This window comes from Synchiropus splendidus, chromosome 4 (genome assembly GCF_027744825.2).
Source record: "Synchiropus splendidus isolate RoL2022-P1 chromosome 4, RoL_Sspl_1.0, whole genome shotgun sequence".
Lineage (NCBI taxonomy): Eukaryota > Metazoa > Chordata > Actinopteri > Syngnathiformes > Callionymidae > Synchiropus > Synchiropus splendidus.
In genome coordinates this window covers 11,379,036-11,398,605 of record NC_071337.1, presented here as the reverse complement: position 1 = coordinate 11,398,605, position 19,570 = coordinate 11,379,036, and the positions used below count along the sequence as shown (strand labels likewise).

At 43.9% G+C, this 19,570-nt stretch overlaps 1 protein-coding gene across 1 annotated transcript in view; it reads left to right on the top strand.

The window, feature by feature from the left end:
- gabbr2 (gamma-aminobutyric acid (GABA) B receptor, 2) overlaps positions 1-18,832 on the top strand; it is a 171,517-nt gene extending 152,685 nt beyond the window's left edge. The window contains exons 14-19 of the mRNA XM_053864134.1: positions 9,550-9,660; positions 11,662-11,886; positions 11,981-12,163; positions 12,591-12,720; positions 14,945-15,062; positions 16,297-18,832. Coding sequence (XP_053720109.1) covers positions 9,550-9,660; positions 11,662-11,886; positions 11,981-12,163; positions 12,591-12,720; positions 14,945-15,062; positions 16,297-16,462 — 933 coding nt within the window. The 3' untranslated portion in view covers positions 16,463-18,832. The remainder of the gene's footprint in view (positions 1-9,549; positions 9,661-11,661; positions 11,887-11,980; positions 12,164-12,590; positions 12,721-14,944; positions 15,063-16,296) is intronic.
- The last annotated feature ends 738 nt before the right edge of the window (positions 18,833-19,570 follow it).

Sequence of the window (19,570 nt, the reverse complement as noted above, 5' to 3'; positions counted from 1 at the left end):
TAGAAGGTGGAATGACACCACATCCGGTGACTTGGTCACTGTGTGCCAACTTTAGTTATAATATGAAATGTATCTCTATTGTTTTTAGTAATTCAAGTGTTATTTTTGCAGTGTTATATTTGTAGAATAGCCAGATTTGTAACTTTGGCATTTAGCATTTCATTATCAGAGAAGCCCATTCTTTTGGCAGTGGATGAAGGCCAACATTGGTTGCATGCTGGTTATTGCACCAAAAAGCTTCACACTATAATGTTATTAAAATCAAGGGGTTGTGTGTGTGTATGTGATGCCGACCCTTGATGTCAGTGTCATGTACTGAGTAAAAGGGTTGCACCATTTTTTTATTCCGACCTTCTGAAGGAGAGTCATATTATATATCTAATGTTTGCTAAGACCCACAAAGTTGTGTTGTATTGTGCTTACATTGTGAAGTCTTGGTGGGTAAAAGGAGTTCTGGAGGAGTAGAGGAGGATGGCGATACAGAGGAACATGAAATAATAGAGGGAGAGCACAGTGAAACAAAACTTATAGATTATGCTAAATGTTAAACTGCAGGCAGTATCAATATTATCAACGACTCCCCTCAGAAAAACAGGACTGGGAGGTCTTCACCTCTGACAAAGCAGAGTACATGGGGGTTTGCTTGTGAATAACAAAGCCAATTAAACCACCACAACACAGGGCTCCTGGCAACAAGGGGCCTCAAAGGACTCAATTACAGCGCTGGCTTTATAGGGACAGAAGGAGAGGCGCTGAAACAGAAGCTCAAAAGTGGGAGCTCGGTATGGTTTTCCGTGTGACACAGCAGCGTCAACTATCATAGCAGCGGCATGTATCCTGAGAATAATGGCGTTTGCCTTTTCAAAGAGAGACGGCCCCAGTGGGGATTTCCTCCTCCAATTTCCTCCAATATAAATGATAACAGTGCAAGGCGGTTGTTAAAGGTCATTTGGAGTCTGTTGTCTCCCTTTTAAATCGCCCTGTAATGTGACAAATATGAGCAAAACGCATTCGTTGGAAAGCATTACCCATGAATGTGGAGGGTAAGAACACAAATAAATGTGTTGGATTTGAATGCTGTGCAGGAAGATGCTCCTTGTTTCGAGGCCTGGTGTCAGGCAGTGTGAACAAAAACGGAGAGGAAGACAAATCAAGCACATTTCCTGCGCCAAAAGAAATATTTGATTGAGATGGGCGGAAATCTCGTTTTGCAACCGAAATAAAAAGGGGTTATACGGGCCTTTGTTCTGCTCAATAATCAGCTGACGCAAGGGAGCGCACGTGTTGAATCGAATCAGAAATGATTACCTCGTGGACGAAGGAAGAAATAGGTTGCCAGTGATGGAGCAAATAGAATGATGGCGTAACGTGAGGAAGAGCGTCAAGACCTTGGGTGGAATAGCGCTCGCGTGTTTGTACGTATAATTGTTTGAGGCAGAGCGATGAGCTGAGCATGACTGCTACGTAGAATTGTCTTGTCTTTGTGTGTGTGTTGGTGTTTTTAAGGTAAATAGTCCCCAGTTCTGCTGCAAATGTTTGTCGGATATTAAACTGTGAGGGTGATGCTAATGTTGCGACATGATGAGATCTCACAGTCTGTCTGATGTGGGATTTTAGGAGACTGTATTGTAATGTAAGTTTAGCAGTTAAATTATTTTTTCTCAGTTGTTGTGGATTAAATTCTATATGCACAATATGACACTCCTTTTATGACGAATCATGTGATGACACTGTCCAAGAGGAGCAGCGACTGCCTCTTGTTGAAAATAAGTTGTCTGCAACTGAGAACATTCTTTTAGTGGCTAGATATTTGCTGCTTTCTGCAGGGTCAGATGGTAAAATCCTGGTGCCATACTCTTCAAATGTAGCTTGAGAATTGTTATCCCACAGGTACAATTTCATTTGATCATGTACCACCAAAGTTGTGGTTCCCCCAAAGTGCGGAGCGACCCTTTGTTTTCTTCCTGGAGATTTCATTGAGTTGTGTGGATGCTTTTATTTTGTTAGTGTTCTCTACTTCCTCTCCCCTCACTCGCACTATAATGCAGCAAAAACAGAATCCTTCTGTACCCGCTGAGCCTCAGCAAAGACAGATCCAAGATCTGCTGCGGCATCCAGTCCGTCTCTGCGGCGATGCGCCACATTTTGAGTCTCTATAAAGATCAATTCACACAACGTCCCGCGACGCACTCTTCATCCACCGTTGCTCTTGCAGCTTACCCAACAGTCTAACCACCTCTTCCACAACTGCAGCCACAGCAGCTTCCTGAGTTGACAGTTTGAGCCAACGCACACTCTGGAGCCTGCAGATGGCTGCTGTGAAAACAGCCTTATGTTAAAGAATCGCGCGGCAATAACGGCTGTGTGCGATAACAAAGTCCTTAACTTGCAACGTAAGTGAGTGTCAGTCTATAGCGGGGAATTTACATATTCTAATGAGCCCAACGTTCAGGGTTAGCCGCTCGCGCTAATGATGCGTTTAGCTCTTAATAAATCAGTTAAGGCAGCTCCCTGCTGGAGCTCTAGAGTGTGCGTGCGTGTGTTTATGGTGAACTATTTGCACATATTTCATAATTACATGTCCCACTCGCATCTCCATGTGCTATTAGGCTCTAATGTGGTAAGAATGCACAAGTGAGTGAGCGTGTTTGTTTGTTGGCTCCTCTTCACTGGAACACTTTTGTACTCATCTACTTCTGTGTTCATACATAAAATATGTCCTCATTTGAATTCCTTGTCTGGTCCACTCTGATATATAGCTGAGCTGATGCCGCGATCTCCAGATAGAAATCCAATATTGAAGCTTTTTTCTCTCTCCTGCCTTGTGTGATTTGATCTGAAGCAAAAAGCATAATAAAGTCAACTCCTGCAGTTTGAGATTCTCTTAGTGAAGATTGAGCTCGCCTTTGGTCTCGCCACAGCGCGGCTGATCTATATTTTCATCATCGATGCTGCTAATAGTCTGAATATGATGCAATTCATCCGCAAGGCTAAAGTGAATACGAGCGGAAGTGTAACTTTCTTTCGCTCGCCTTCATCCGTTTTCACTTCGACCTCGTCTTTTGTCGGCCTCAATAATATCTGTGAAGACGCAGTGAGGTGGAAGATCCTGGGCTAGTGTAAGTTAGACACTACTGTAAACCACACACACACACACACACGCACACACCAAACTCTGACACACTCTGTTGAAGTGGGATGGCACCGACCCACACACCCGGCGGCGTCTCGCTGCCCTGCCACCACGGCCGCACTGCATGTAGGTCAGCATGGACCAGAGGCGCTCGCCCGGCCTCCTCTCCCCCACCCTCTTTTTCCCTCACTGTTCCTGCTTCTTTCACTTCCAAGTCTTTTAACTTTGGAAGTCAAAAAGTCAGTTGGACCCAATCTTTGTTGTCAAGGGTCAAGTGTTTTCTCGCTAAGACCCCTGGTGTTCATGAGCCCACCGCTGGGTCTGGTAGTTAGCTATGATTTTGGAGACTGGCTCATCTAAAGACTTCTTCTAGAGGAAGCAGCTAACCACAACATTTAGGCCCAACATACATCATGCGTCTCTTACACCATCCTGCTTGGTGACTCTCACCTGCCAACATATGTAAAACACTCCTGACATCCCTTCAAAATATGTGTGTCCGTCCGGCACAAACTGCTCAAAAAAGAGTGAAGGACGACCACATACAACAGAAACTCCACCTGGATGGTTTTATTCTCGTGTCATAAAACTGTCAAAGCGTCGTGGGCGGTGTGCGTCCCTGTGCACTCACACAAGTCCAGTTATCATCAACACTGTGTGACTGCACACCAGGTGCCAACGCCGACACCAATTGGAAGAGTGAACCTGCGAGTAGTAGCTGCGGGTAGTGATGAACAATCTCTTAACATCCTCCCACATTGTTGCCGGAGACTCTCCTGCTGCTTGGTGTCACCAGAGCCGGAGGACACGGCGGAGTCAGGGGAGATTCATATCCAGAAACAAACCCTGCAGCAGTCTCCGTGCAGCTGAGGAGGGAGAGCCGGGACGGTCTGTCTGGCTCTTCCTGCCTTATTACATTAAACGATTATGATGTTTGAGTGTGATTAATAGAGGAAGTCACGATGTGCATACAGTGACTCGTCTGAGATCGAGATCTCGCTCCTCTTCTTACAGAGGGAGACTAACAAACATGCTGAAGGGTCCACGGCGTGATGAATTTGTTGAGTGAGTTTTGTAGCTGACATGCTTTATCATGTGGACAGTTCCATCTGTGGCGGAGATTATCCCTATTTTGTGTATAAATCTTGGTCCCCTCTTGAAATGAAGAGTGCAGAATCCTCGTGGTCTCCTCTCTTCAGTCTTCGTTTCCTCCTTCCTGAAGAGACGGAACTAAGAAAAGTGAAGAGCCAGGAGAAGAATACATTTATTCTGACAGTGTACACCATGATATTTCAGTAGGAGCTGACTCGGGAAAATATTTTCATTAGCCAAACCTTGCAGAGGCAAATCTACAACCATATAATTTCCCCAAGGTGGGATATGACTTATTTGGAAATTTTTTAAAACAACTCTGCGACGCATTCATGAAAAATCAGGGTGCCACTCTTGGGTAACTTAAATCAACAATAAAATTCATTATTTTTGCTTGTGTGGCGACCAACAAGAAGAGGAAAATGTCGGCAGCCACTGCGACAGCCCCACGATCGGAAACATCAAAGGCATTGGAACATTTCACCCAAAACCCATCAAAGACATGGATCACGTGGTCAATTTGCAATTTCCTTACTTTTCATGGTGGTACGTCTCAGATGCAGAAGCATTTACAGTCGAAACATAGTTGTCACCATCCTCCAGATGTCTGACAATGAAGTGACGTGTATGTGTATCGACAGATGACAGTCTCCAAGTACATGCATGCTAATGAAATGACACTAGTTTGGCAATACAAGTAAGTGAAAGTGTTGTTTGTGAGGCGACTGCAGCATTTGAAAAGCTAAAACCTTTCTGCAGAAGAGTCCCGTCACCTCCCCTTTCTGTGGCATATCAGTGGACTACACCAGGGGTTCTTAACCTTTTTGATCTCGGGCCTCACCTTTCCCAGGACAAATAGGCGCACGGCCCATTCAAGTAATAGAAGTGATTCATGATTTAATTTGTGATCAATAACCTCATTTAATGTACTGAAACGTAAACAAACCAAAGCCTTGTGAAATGACATGAAACCATGTGATCATCGCAAGTGATAGATAAGATATTCAATTGTCATTGAAAAGTCCAACCAGCAGCAGAACCAGGTGCAAGTCATATTCATCAAAAAAAAAAGAAAAAAATACACTTGATGCAAACTGTTGGAAATTGGAAAAACGGAATAAAATTCTGAATAAAATAAATATAATGTCTAAACATTATAAAAGAAAAACAATACATTTTATTTAATCCAAAGAAGATACAAGTAAAGTGTAAATGAAAGTATTGCCATATAATGTTGTATTTCATTTTCAAAACTGCTTCAACAGGTGCTTTCATGAACAGTATTTATTGTTGGGGGCGCCATCACTTTCTTTATCATTTTTTCTTTTCAAGATCTTCTCCATAGTTGGTAACTATCACAGGTTTGCAGCTGTCAAGTGTCTCACGGTCTAAAGGTGTAAAACAAAAAACTCCTAGCGGCCTTCTAGTAGGCACTCGTGGCTCAACCATGGGCCCCGGCCCTATGATTAAGAATCACTGCTCTACACCACTCTGTCAACACACTTCATTTGCATGTACTTTAAGTTCCCACTGACTCACATCACATTGTAATTGTAAATACTTAATCACAGATTAATATTTGTTGGACAGTCCCACCAGTGTTGAGTCCAAATATGCACCATGGGCCAACTTTGTCCCATTGTTGCTGTGTACACTAGACACATGGAAACTCCACTGCACTCCATTATACGATCAGTCGGCTGCTATTTAGATCAACAGACCATTGAGAAACAGTGGTTATCGGCCTGCTAACGCTATCTGAAGTTTGAGGCTGTTCACTTCAACTTTCTTTTCCTTAAACATGATCCATCTTCCTGCCCTGCCTTCTTGTCCGTCCCACCCTCGATTGAGTACCCGATCGCTTCCGCTCTCCGTCTCATCTCCCTCCATCTCACCACAGGCCATCAGGTCTGATCTCCGTCCCGCCAGTGCGATCTGTTAGAAAGCTAATGCCGTGAAAAATGACGCTGCTGTGACTGTCTCCCGCCTACAGTCCTGTTGCCTGGCAACTCCCCAGACAGCTTTCCCGCGCAGGGGCGAGCGCTCCAGCCTGCTGTGCTGCGATAGAGAGCCAAGCCTAATAAGCGTTATATCTCGTTTTGCTCTATCATTTTGTTGTTTGTGACACAAGTTTGCTTGAAGCGCTGACAATGCAGCGAGCGCCGGTGCAGAATGTGTCTCTGGTATTGAATTAAGAAATCATTTCTGAGAGCTCAGGGGTCGCTCAGCCGAAACCACGCGACATACTGTGCATATGCTCGTCGCAAAGTAACACAGTGGCTTTGATCACAGCAAATTATTGATGCTGCGCAAGGTTTAATCAGAGGAGCAATTATATATATATATATATATATATATATATATATATATATATATATTTTTTTTTTTTTTTTTTTTTTTTTTTTTTTTTTTTTTTCCTTTGGAAATGTGCTCATCACAGGAAGCAAACATTACGAGTCCAAATCAAATGCGACAGCTCTAAACTGCGTCTGCTTGAAGCCAGCTGAAATCTGTCTTGAACTTTTCATGTTATGGATATGAAACCCAACACGCACTCCGGTTTCCTCCCTTTTGCACAAAAAAAAAAAAAAAATCCCAAATGTATTTTATGACTCTGAATTGTCCACAGGTGTCTGTTTTTGCCTGGTGATAAAACAGCGAGCTGTCCAGGGTGTCCCTCGCCTCTAACCCCGACTTTTTTGGTGGCACAGAGAATGAAAACTTTTTTTTTCTCAGGACGTGATGCTCGCTGCCTTTTCATTTAGCTCCATGTCCTCAGAGGTGAAAGTGCTTATCCACACTGTCCTTCGCGACTGAATTATCCCGACAGCACGTTTCTTTGGAACCTGCATTAGTTGCTTAGGAATTAAAGGCATAGCGTCTAAGGATTGTCAGTTCCAACGTCATGGTTTATTCAGTAGAACCTGTGTTGTATTTGTAATTAACTTTACGCTTTAGACTCACAATGTTTATGAAATGGTTTTCTTGAAACTTAAATTGCTTTGCACCATTTTGTAGCTCCTGAGCTGTGCTTCTCCACTGAATAGTCGATTGAAGCTGAAAAGTTAACCTTTGACTTTGACACTCACAAGACTCACAGTACAGAAAGTGGCTTCATATTGGTGCATCCCAACCCTCAAACACATGGGAGATTCTCGCGGGAATAGCAAAGGGAATCTCGCAATACAAACTGTAACATCCATTCATCACTTTGTTTACTACTGCAGGCAAAAGTTGACAATTTTTTTTTTTTTTTGCTCAACAGCGACCCACTTCAGGAGAAATGATGCATAATTACATAGACATAGTCTAAAATGATGTTGGACTGAAAGCCAGCAATGCATATGTACCTCATTAAATCGCGGAATGTCTTCTTGCAGTCTCCCATTCCAATGTCACTGTATTCTGAGAGCGTCTCCTCTGTGTCTCTACACTATAGTAACCCTCTTTTGTGCCTCATCACGCGCCCCGCTTTCTTCTGTTGCCGTCCTCCTTGGCTCTTAGAAAGTGTAACTGTTCTCCTGGTTCTTAGACAAAGTAAAGATGTATTCAAATCGCAAATTTGGGAAACATCAGGGCAGAAAACTTCAGATCCACTTGCCGTGCCGCTCATGAGAGTGATCATCCACGCCACTTGCTGTCAGTGTTTCCATGCAGCAGTCACAGAAAGGAATTAGTCAAAAAGCAAGCAGCAGTTTATTTCTAGTTTTTGAAGAATGAACGCATGGATTTGCTTTCAACCAGCTCACACATGCAAAAACGGCCAAATCCTGCTGCCTGAGTGACTTTATATGGCCCAGCTTAATAAGGCAATAAACCTATACGGTCAGCTCAGAATTGAATTCAGTGTTAATCCAGAGCAGTGATTCAACCACAGGGCCGGGGCCCATGGTTGGACCACGAGCGCCTCTTAGAGGGCCGCTAAAAGTTTTTGTTTACGCCTCTGGGCCGCAAGACGCTCAATTTTAATACATGAGCCACGTATGCTGGCCGTAGTGTGTCACTGCATTGACTTGACAGCTGCAAATCTGTGATAGTTACCAAGTATGGAGAAGTTCTTGAAAAGAAAAAATGATAAAGAAAGTGATGCCAGTAGTCCCACTTCAAATCACCAGAAGAAACCAAACCAAAGATGCCAATAATTTTGAGGCTTCATGAAACAGTGTCCTCAATCTCTGCACTCAGCAGGTGGCGCTATTGTTTTAAAAATGATGTGAGGTTTCATGAAAATAGTTGTTTGAAGTAAAAGATTTTAGAGCAGAGATTGCCATCTTGGTAGCTCTGAAAATGAGGACTGTTTCATGAAGCCTCAACAGCTACATCACTAGCAAATACATTTGCTTCTACTAGACCCACTCTTGCATATCATCCCTCCCATTTCCTGTTGCTACTCATCCTCATATCTAAAGAAATGAGTGCAAGTACACTATATAGTTGAAGTACAAATCCAAAAAAGGAGGTTTGAACTTTGATATATTTATATGTATATTGAGGATACATTTATAGTTTACCTGTCGTGGAGACAAATGTTGTAATATTACATATTAAAAGCTCATAAAACAGTGGTAGTGCATGAATTATTCATGTATTTCGTGTGACTGCTGCAGGACATTTACTGCTAATTAACTTTCATTAAAGGCTTCGCAGCATATGCTTGTTCCTGCAGCTGCGACGTACCAAACATCTAAATATGTATAAACCGCACTAATTAATTTTTCTTCAAATCTCCCCGACGTGTATTGCTGGATATAATCCCTCACTCTCTGACGGAGCGGCGCAGGCCTCATGCCAGGCCCCGTCCCAGGCCCCGTCCCAGGCCCCGTCCCAGGCCCCGTCCCAGGCCCTGTCCCAGGCCCCGTCCCAGGCCCGGTCCCCGGTGAGGCAGGTGACACATGATACACAGGAGCAGCCTCCGATGAGTCCAGGCAGGATGAATTAACGCTTTATTGAAGACGTTCCGAGCCGGCCGCCGGCTGCCAGGGGCCAGCGCAGGTGACGCTTTATATCCGCTGCTGCTGCCCTGTGAGTCAGGAGTCTCAGACTGCTTAGGTGGCGTATATGAAAGCAAGAGGGAGAGAGAAACAAGGAGGGACGGAGAGTAAATCACAGACTTCCCTCATTAGCTTAGCCTCCCAGACGCAGGGTTTCATTATACTTGTGCTGACTTCAGAGACGCCACAAGCAGGAGGGCGCACTTTGATTTACCGTTTCATCGTCGCGGTCTGTCTGGGAAACTTTCGCTGAATATGAATATGAAGAATCACGTTATTTGCAGCCATGCGTTTCTCCCATTTAACTCTTCTTCTGTGTTGTGTGTTGGACAGGCCGACCCTCAGGGGCGCGACATTGCCATCCGTCCCTTCCTGGAGCACTGTGAAAACACCCACATGACTATTTGGCTGGGCATCGTCTACGCCTACAAGGGGCTGCTCATGGTGAGAAGCTTAACGTTGTTACACCGCTCTACGCATATGACAGCGGCACCATCTAAGAGCTGCTAAAGTAACCAGAGCAGGTTTGATCTACAACGCAACAATATGTTTGTCCGACATGAACTTAAAGGGCTTGTGTGGGAAATTCCTTCATACAAATGTGATGGACAGTATATACACTCCTGATCCAAATTTTAAGTTAAAACCATTAGGAAAAACTGCAAGAATTTACACTGTCGGATCTTAGGAATGAAAAGCCCTGGAGTCAAACTTGAAATTATTACCTATCTTGGCTGAGTTTACAAGTTTAAATATATATTTAAAAGATATATATTTAATTTTACAGTTTGCTCTCCAGACAACAGGGAACCTTTGTCAGTGCAGGAGTTCCTGGTCCACACTGATGCACAAGACACGTGGCAGCTAGGATGATAACAACAACAACGAACATGGAGGAATCCCTGAACAAAAGCAAACAAAAGCAGCTGTTGCTTTTGTTCAGGGAGGTTTTTCACTACACAGTGGCCAGGGTTTCTACTACTCTGAATGTACTTGAAATTCTTATAACATTGAAATTCTTATACAAATATTTTCAAGACATTGAAAGAGCTTTACTTTTAATAAGGTGATATAAAAACTTGAATATAGCCACCATCGTGATTTATTGTGCTATTGTCAAACTGATACAAAATGAACAATATTTTGTTATTTAAACGTAAGTATGGGTCCATCTTTTGATTCAGTAATATACCAAATAAAGAGTATTAATTTGCTGAAAATGACAAATGGTCAAAATAACAAAAATAGGTAATGTTTTCAGACCTCAAATAATGTAAAGAAAACAATATTATATTAATTTTAAAACAAGAATTCTTCTTCTTCCTCATCTCTTCATCACATTCCAGAGGTTTTCTGTGGGGTTCAGGTCCGGAGGTTAGGCTGGCTATGACAGGGTCTTGATCTGGTGGTCCACACCTGGCATTGCAAGAGGGTACAATGTCCCTGGAGGGTTGAGGAAGCCAACCAGAGGGGTAGTACCAGGAACTCCTCATAAGTACCTACAGTAACTGCTTGTGAGGACACTGAGACCTGCTTTTGGATGAGGAAACCAAAGTGCCCAGAGGAAACCTGATCCAGGTTTGCAACTGGGAAAAAAAGTAGTAGGGTATTCTGCAATTTGAACATGATAAATTCTAAGCCACGTACAATGTAGATTTACGTCACATGACGTGACCACAGCTGAGGCTTCAAATCTGCATGTAATCTCCAAACTTCCTGGGTTTGTACCTCAGTAACTCTCGGTGCTGCAGCTCTGCCTCACCTTATTTTTACAGAGTGCGCTTCCAATAATAGAAACTGGGAGTTCAGGAGCCGGTATCTGGGATGTGGATCTTCCCAACGTGGACCCTTGAGATTAATAACTTTTCCTGCAGGATGGAAATAGACAGTATTTCCTTGGATCCCATCACAATCAAAACCCAAACTGTATCTTTATTAAGGAGTGGTGTCTCACAGCAGTGATTTAGCAACAAACCTGCCGTGCTCGGGGAATTCAAAATCATTAAGAATCAATCGCTGCATTCAATGAATGTCTTTGAGACTCAGCTCTATCAGAAGTAAGAGAAGATTCTAAACTTTGTCTCAAATACTCAGAGAATTACCTCAGAGTTTGGGGTCCTCCAACTGTCACGGCTCTCTTTTCTCTCACTCACCGCGATTTCAACTCAAAGTCGCCTGGAGAGGCAGCATCTGTAAATGACTTTATTATTTGGCTCAAACAAAACCCACCATCCCATCCAGGCATTTACATAATACCAAAGAAGAGGCACATTCGTGTGTCTTCTGGCATCAGATGTTTTGGGCTCAACAGGATGAGTGGCATGAGAATGGATTGTGGCAGCTGTCTGAGCTTGAGGGAGTTCACACAGAAGCAAAACATCCCCTCACCTTCTCCCCAGTCTTGTCTTCAGCCAAGCCTCAATGTTCTTCTCATTCCTCCTGCAGCTTTTCGGCTGCTTCCTGGCATGGGAGACCAGGAACGTGAGCATCCCAGCTCTCAACGACAGCAAGTACATCGGCATGAGCGTGTACAACGTCGGAATCATGTGCATCATCGGCGCAGCAGTGTCGTTCCTGACCAGAGATCAGCCCAACGTGCAGTTCTGCATCGTAGCACTGGTCATCATCTTCTGCAGCACCATCACCCTCTGCCTGGTTTTCGTTCCAAAGGTCAGTGAGGGGCTTCGCCCTGTTCCGGTTGAACGTCTAGCTGAAGCTTTGGTGATGTTTCTTTGGCTCTGATCATGTGACCTCTCCGTTCCAGTTCATCACCATGAGAACCAATCCTGATGCAGCCACTCAGAACCGGAGGTTAAAGTTCACCCAGAACCAGAAGAAGGAGGACTCCAAGACCTCCACCTCCGTGACCAGTGTCAACCAGGCCAACACCTCACGGCTGGATGGGCTTCAAACCGACAACCACAGGCTGCGCATGAGGATAACAGAGGTATGCAACATGGCACACAATAGGAATGGAGGTTACATATACAAAATACAAAATAGAATCTCCAAACACAAAATGATCCAATGACAAGGAAGTGCTTCCTTATCACAAAAATCCAAACACATTAACAGATAACTGAAGACAAAAACAATCTATTAACTACAACAGGAAAAAGCACAACTATTAATTACTTTAAAAAAATAAATCATTAAAAACTACATTGAATTAAGACAACAATTAAACAACAAACAATAATTCAGCATGCAGAACATGAAACAAAAACAGCACTAGCTTATAGACAACAAGCAATGATGCACACATAAGGAACCGATCTTACAGAAACACAAATAAGTAAACATTTATTCATTGAAAACCACCTGAATGCAGGCGACTGTAACGTATGGTTTTTGTCGGCTTTGTTCACCCAAAGCTGGACAAGGAGCTGGAGGAAGTGACCATGCAGCTGCAGGACACTCCGGAGAAGACGCCCTACATCAAGCAGAACAACTACCCCGACGCCAACAACATCCTCAGTATTCGCAACTTCACGGACGGCAGAGGTGAGTGGAGCGCGGCCAGCGTTGTACAACCTCAGCTGCGGACCAATAACTTGCTGTCGTCGGTTCAAAGGATTTTCTTCATAAGTATTCACATGTTCAAAAGGAGAAAGTAGTGACAGTAGAAGAAAGGAACATTATCAAAGAAAACTCATGTTCCCTTTATATTTTGAAAATTCTAAATTTGTTTTGGAGTATATATATATATATATATATATATATATATATATATATATATATATATATATATATATATATATATATATATATATATATAAACTTTTAAAATATTCATTCCTATTAGTTCTGCATGTAAATTACTGGCTAAAACTTTCTAGCTCTGTGTTTGGGAAGTTTATCCAAAATCAAAAGACAAAAAGTGTTTGTTGAAAATCACCCTGAAGATTTAATTTTCCGTCTTTATTTACTCCTGTGTCCTCAGTTGTGCTTTGCAAACCTTTGATGTGGATCTGTGAGTTCTTGGAAGCGTCTTGTAATTAGACTTATTTGCTGACCCTCCCAGGGGAAAAGGATGGCGACACATTCGCTGATATTTTTAATAATCCAGGTCATTTCATTTTGTTTATCCCAGAATAAGAATAAAGCCCGTGAAGTTTGCTTTACTGTTGTACACTCATTAAAAAAAAAAGGTTTTCATGTTTTAATGGCTGGAAGCGGAGAGAGTTCAAACGCCTCACGTTCTGGCTCGGTTAAGTCTAAATCAGAGGAGAGATTTTCTTTCTATCGACTCAGTGAATCGTTGCATCCCAGCAGCATCACTCTGCATCAGCATTGTAGCAGCGTGACGTGATGTGTGAGAAGCTGTTCTCAGTCTAATGAAGCTGTCAGATGAGCCGGGAAGGAGCCCGATGAGGAACGGAAGGAAGTTCAACATGCTCTTCACTCTGCTGCAAACTTTTCAATTCACCAGCACTGCCTCATTATTCCAGCAAGTGCGGTGATGTGTTATGTACTTTCAATCCAACACGTCCCCAGTCCTGCTTCGACTGTGACTCTCTACCTGTCCGGACTCGCACCTGTTCTCTCACCTCGCTGCAGATTCATCCTCAAACGTCAGCATGTTCGCAGCCAAGAGACAAGTTATTCTCTCTCTGTTCCTTGAAGGCTGCTGCCTAAAAGGTGTGGGATGCTCACAGAAGTAGCGAGCGCAAAGCCTGACACATGTGAACACAGATGTTGGACACATTGAATTTTATATTGCTTCGAAAGAGACGTGATGTATGTTTTATTTTTAGGTTCCATGAGGCCACATTATACACTGTCTGAGGGCAATAGACAGAAGAAAGTTGGCATATAACGTTACCTGAATTTTGTCACTTAAGTATGTGAAAATAGGGAAAAGTGTATTATACGATGATATTGTCTGCTAAAATTATGTTATATGATTATATATTTATTTTAATTCTGGAATATTGTAACAGCTCCTTGAGTGATTAATAACAATAGATTAATAACAGTCCTCCAAAAACACGAATATGAATGATGACATTTATTTGAAGGTTTCTTTATTTATTTTTTGTTTGTTTGTTTTCTGATATCTTTGATTCAGAAGAAGACGTTTATTCAACCTCACATCAACTCATTTTGATGCCTCAATATCCCATGTAATTTCATATTCAAAAACTTATTTCAGTATTTTAAGGGACAAAAATACTGTTAAAATAAGCATCCTTGTTAAAAGAAAGTCATTTAAAGACGGAAGGGCTGCATGAATCAGTCAGTCAGTTAACTTTGAACACGTGTCCAATGTAAATATGGGCGTTTATATTGGGTAAATAATTCACAGCTTCAGTGTGAATGAGTGTCTTTGCCATCTCAACCACAATTTTATCCTCAAAATCAAACTGGAAGGACACAGCGGTTGTGAGGTTAGGAACACCATTGAATTGCCCATCTCTCCGATTCTTAAACTATTATATTGAAACATGAACATGTTCTTTGTTGATGTTGAAGACAGACTTCAGTCAACAAAACTGACAGTAACTGTTAAGTTTCATCGTAAAACAGTTGTACTTTCAAGACTAAATGTAGCGATCACTAGAACTCTGCAGGCACCTGGGCTTTCTCTGGGCTTTTCTAGTTTCCTTTTTTTTATTGAATTGAATTTTGAACGTCTTTGTGGAGTTTGTAAGTTTGTGTGCGCTGGCAGAGAAGGAGTGATCAAACAAGTCTGTCAAACTGACTCTCACGATGTGTTCCCACGTAGATGGAGACAAGTCAATCCTGAAGAACCACCTGGAACAGAAGCCTCAGGGACAGTGGGGCTCTATGGATCCCTCCAGGATAAACAGAGGTCCCCTGGAGGACATCAACTCACCTGAACAGTAAGAACCAGCAGCTCCTTCTTTTGCTGTTGTCGGATCCCTCCTCAGAACACACGTCACACGACCAGCAGAAGCCGCACCAGCAGCAGCTCTCCCGCGGTTGCTCTGGCAACGCAGCCTTGCGAAAGCATGTGCCGACCCTGTACTTTTCTCACCCACGCACATGTATGCTGCATAACCGTGGAGAGGAGCCTCCACTCCTGCTGCCACACACCAACATGTGTGCTCCTGTTCACGTATGCGCTCGCTGATGATTGATCCTTTGTGGAGCCGGGACAGTCGCTCCACTCCGCTGCGACAAATCTGCGTTCACTTGTTATTAATAATAAAGAGGCCAGGCATCATCAGCTGAGGGGGGACACTTCATGCATCTTTTACAGACCTCATTCCCACATGTTTCTCTCGCCGGGAGTTCGGAGCTGACAGACAAATCAGGGACAGAGAGCGGGACGTGGGCCACATATTTAGGAGGTTGATCCGAGGTGATGAGTTACGAGGAAGGGGGGGCTCTGGGAAGAAAAGGTGGATGGGATTGGGAAGGGAGGAATGAAGCTTACGTAACCTGCGATTTGCTTCTTACACTGGGAGCCGCTCTGAAAATAGACAGAAGTAAAGGAACACTCGCAGCGATTCCCTCGACGCATAAATGTTTGATCACATGCAGGGAAGAGAGATAACTAGGTGGCAGTGGACAACGAGAGGGAAGATACTAACCACCGGATGAGAGGCGGGATGGAAGATGACAAATGGGAACAGCATGCGGTGGCGGCGGCAGCGACACGTCCGACGGATGTTGCTCTAGATGAACCAGGAGTCAGGTGGCCACTGAAGAGATAGTCAAGATCAAGTGTGAGCTGAAGTTCTCCTCGATGAGATTACTGTCTGTCGTCATTTTTTTTTTTTTTTTATGTAACTGGCATTTGCTTATGTAATGTTCTGGCCGTGCGCGAGCTGAGAAATCGTCTTTCTGCCAGCCAGAATCTAATAGGTTCTGTAGGTGAAGGGGGCGAACGGAGTGGAGAACTATTGACCATCCACTCATAGACTGTGGATGAACGTGCCTCAATGCGTTCAGTCGATCACTCCCAACTTAAACTGTGACGGGAAGAAGCGATTCAACAATATACGTATATACATGTGTGCCCGGCGTCACATGCCCACGTCCGGACGCATTGGCAGATGAAGTCCAGCGAATGACAGAGCTCACCTCTGATGCTTCTCTCTCTGTCCACAGCATACAGCGCCGACTCTCCCTACAGCTGCCCATCCTGCATCACGCCTATCTACCTTCCATAGGGGGGGTGGACGCCAGCTGCACCAGCCCAAACGGCAGCCCGGGCTCCAGTCCGCGCCACAGACACATGCCCCCCTCCTACCGGGTCATGGTCTCTGGCCTGTGAGCTCAGTCCAATCTGGCGCCTGGAGACTTCTTTTTTTTAACCACAACAGATAGACTGATGTCATCAGCGTGTTTGTGTATTTTGTCTCAGAACAAGGAGGAAAAGGGGCCACGTCACTCTACCCGTCACCTCAAGCTAAAGTGGGGGAGGGGTGCTACCGAGTGGGCTCTCTTGTGATCCCCAACGAGATCTTCTTGTTCGTCGTCGACTCAACGGACACACGCACACACACACCCACACACACACCCACACACACACACACACAACATGAGCGTGTCGTCAGTAAACGTGGACCGGCCTGGACTTGGTCTGTCTTACCTGTGGCCTCATCTGCTTCAGAGAGGATCGTCTGCCTCTGGTTCTGACCCGCTCTTCATCCCATTCCAACGTCGCACATTTCAGGTGGAATCCACCGAAAACTGGGGGTTCATTCACCTTAAATCTGTGCAAGTCTGTGAAACCTGTAAATATCGTCATTTTCAGAATTTGATGTGTCGTCAGCTTCTTCCCCGACACCTGCACGCTGTGAACCGAGTCGGGAACGTCACACGCCGCGTGAGGACAGGAAGACAGGAACAGCGAACAGAAACAATACTAGAGGATAAAGTTATGCATTTCAACGCAGAGATAAACAACCGCACCTATACAGGGATCAATAAAGATTTCACCATCGACAGCGAGGCAGCTAGAGGAGGACGCTGTGAGCAACGGCCGGGTTTATCTTCACCACCTGCTTTCTCTGTTAGCATGTGACACCGCGATTCTCACGGAGCTAGCAGCTAGCGTTCCACCTACATGTTCCTCACCACGGCAAGCCTGGAAGAGCATCCTGGTACTTGGAAGGAATGATCACATTGATCCCGACTCAATCCACGGAATACACAGGCAGGAGCCACAGGGATGGTGCGCTGGACAGACTGACCTGACGGAGCCAGGCTCCCCGAGACCACGACCAATAAAGCACACACTCTTCCTCACAGCGGTGATGATGGAGTGTCACAGACTGACTTCACACTACAGTTGCTATGGAAATGTGCTAAACCCAGGCTGCACTGAGCTTAACAGTCATGTCCTTATTTTTGTCATTTTATTTTTTTACAACCTGTCGGAGTAAAGCTGAGACACAAAGGTGTTTATCCTCAGCGTCTGTTTCACCATCGGTGTCTTGGTTTTTAGTTTTTGAGGCGTCGGTGGAGCGCCGTACCTGTTGTCTTATACTGTAGCCTGCCAGACTCGCGGCACACACTAGGGGGCGACAGTGGTGCGGTCCAACTACCACACATCTGTAAATGGTACGTGTCATAGAGTTATTTAAATCGACGCCTCAACCCGCGGGAGACGGCGTCCTCACTGGGAGAAGCGAAGGGGGCGCTCCACCTGCACACCCGCCCGGCCCGGAATCGCTCGCCCAGTCGAGCCAGAGACTTTGCGAGATGGTGGCATTTCCTCGGAAAGAGGACGAGAAACCAGTCGCACATTTTATATATGACATTATATGTGATTGTGTACATTTTGCTGATACCCTGACGACGGTGTCTATGTATGGAATATTTGGTATTTGGCTTTCTCAAGACGGCATGAAATACAAATGTAGAGTTCACTTTTCTTTCTGTCATGGCCGACCCACGCTGTTGTCGTCCTTTTGATTTACGCCAGGAGTTGATTTTTACCTGCTGATCCGGTCAATGCCAAGAGTGTCCGTGGACGCCATCGTCCTCATCTTCACGACGAAGATGCTACTGTTCTAGCACTTAAATCGCCGAGGGCAATAACGAGAAGTAGCAACGACTGATCCTGAAAACATCGTCTGGATAATGACTTTTGTAAAGACGCTCCCAGATGCCAAATGCAGACCATCAGGTAAACCTTTCTGTTGACGTGCCCTGAGTTTCTTTGGTTCCGTATCCATCGTTTATGGGTGAAACTGTTGCGATGCAATCGTGGTAGGTCAAGGGCTCATCAGTTACTGTAACATCATTCCACCGGTGTTCCGAACCTCCTCACTTTGTTCGCGTGCTTTCCTGGAGAGCGACGGCTGCAGAGTCTGCGGCCTCGCCGTTTTGTCCGTTGAATAAAGACAGTAAAAATGTTTATGCGACTTGTTCGAGATGGGCAATAACTGTTTTCAGAGTAGAGAATTATATATACAATATATATAAAAACTATATATATATGTATATGTCAGAGATTTTTAAGGAGATAATTCACAATATAACACCGGGATGTTCTTTTTTTTATTTACAGTATCTGTAACCATGTTATGTACAGATGAGCTATAGATATGATGAAGTTGTATAAAATAAGTATCACACTTGGAACACCTGATCTTGTTGGAGCCATGTGTTGTTTCTCGGGGGGTGGGGTGGGAGGGGTGAAATTTTTTTGTTGTCTGAATGTCATGGAAGCCTTTATTTTTCACATCATCGTTAAATAAAGTGAGACTGAAAGTAAGTCTGCGAGTTTGCGCCTTCATTCGACACCATGTCGAGAGATGAGCGAATGTAGCGTTTGTGTAACTGAATATCATCGATTTGTTGGCGCGTGTGTGTGTTAGGGGATAAACAGAAGATAATGAATGAGTCATCGCTGAGATAAATGTGGGATGAAAGTTTGGGCTCATTTAATTATTGTTTTGCATTTGAAGTTTAAGAATAACAGAGAGGTTTTGACTGGGTATAAGTATATAAGCAGATAAAGGCAGGATGGGCTGGTGAGGCTTCACGAAATAGCGTCCACATTTTCACAGTCCTTTCACCTTTCACTTTATAGGGTAACACCTTCTGAGCTCTGAAAAATGTGGACACTGTTTCATGAAGCCTCACCAGCCCATCATCAGGTGAGGCTTCACGAAGCTTCAGCAATTCAACATAAGCAGTCATCAACAATGTGCCATGATGTTTTGTTGATTTAAATCCACGTTTGTCGATAGCTTTAGGAATTTAAGGGCTGAAATATTTGTTTATAATTTAGATACTTTAGAAAATCCAGAAATTTAGATAAACATTATTAGATAATTTAGAAAATATTATTTTTTCAATTTTAATTGAGCCTGTTCACAAAAGCTTAAACATCAGAGTGGAAGTACTTCTATCCTGAAGATTATTAAAC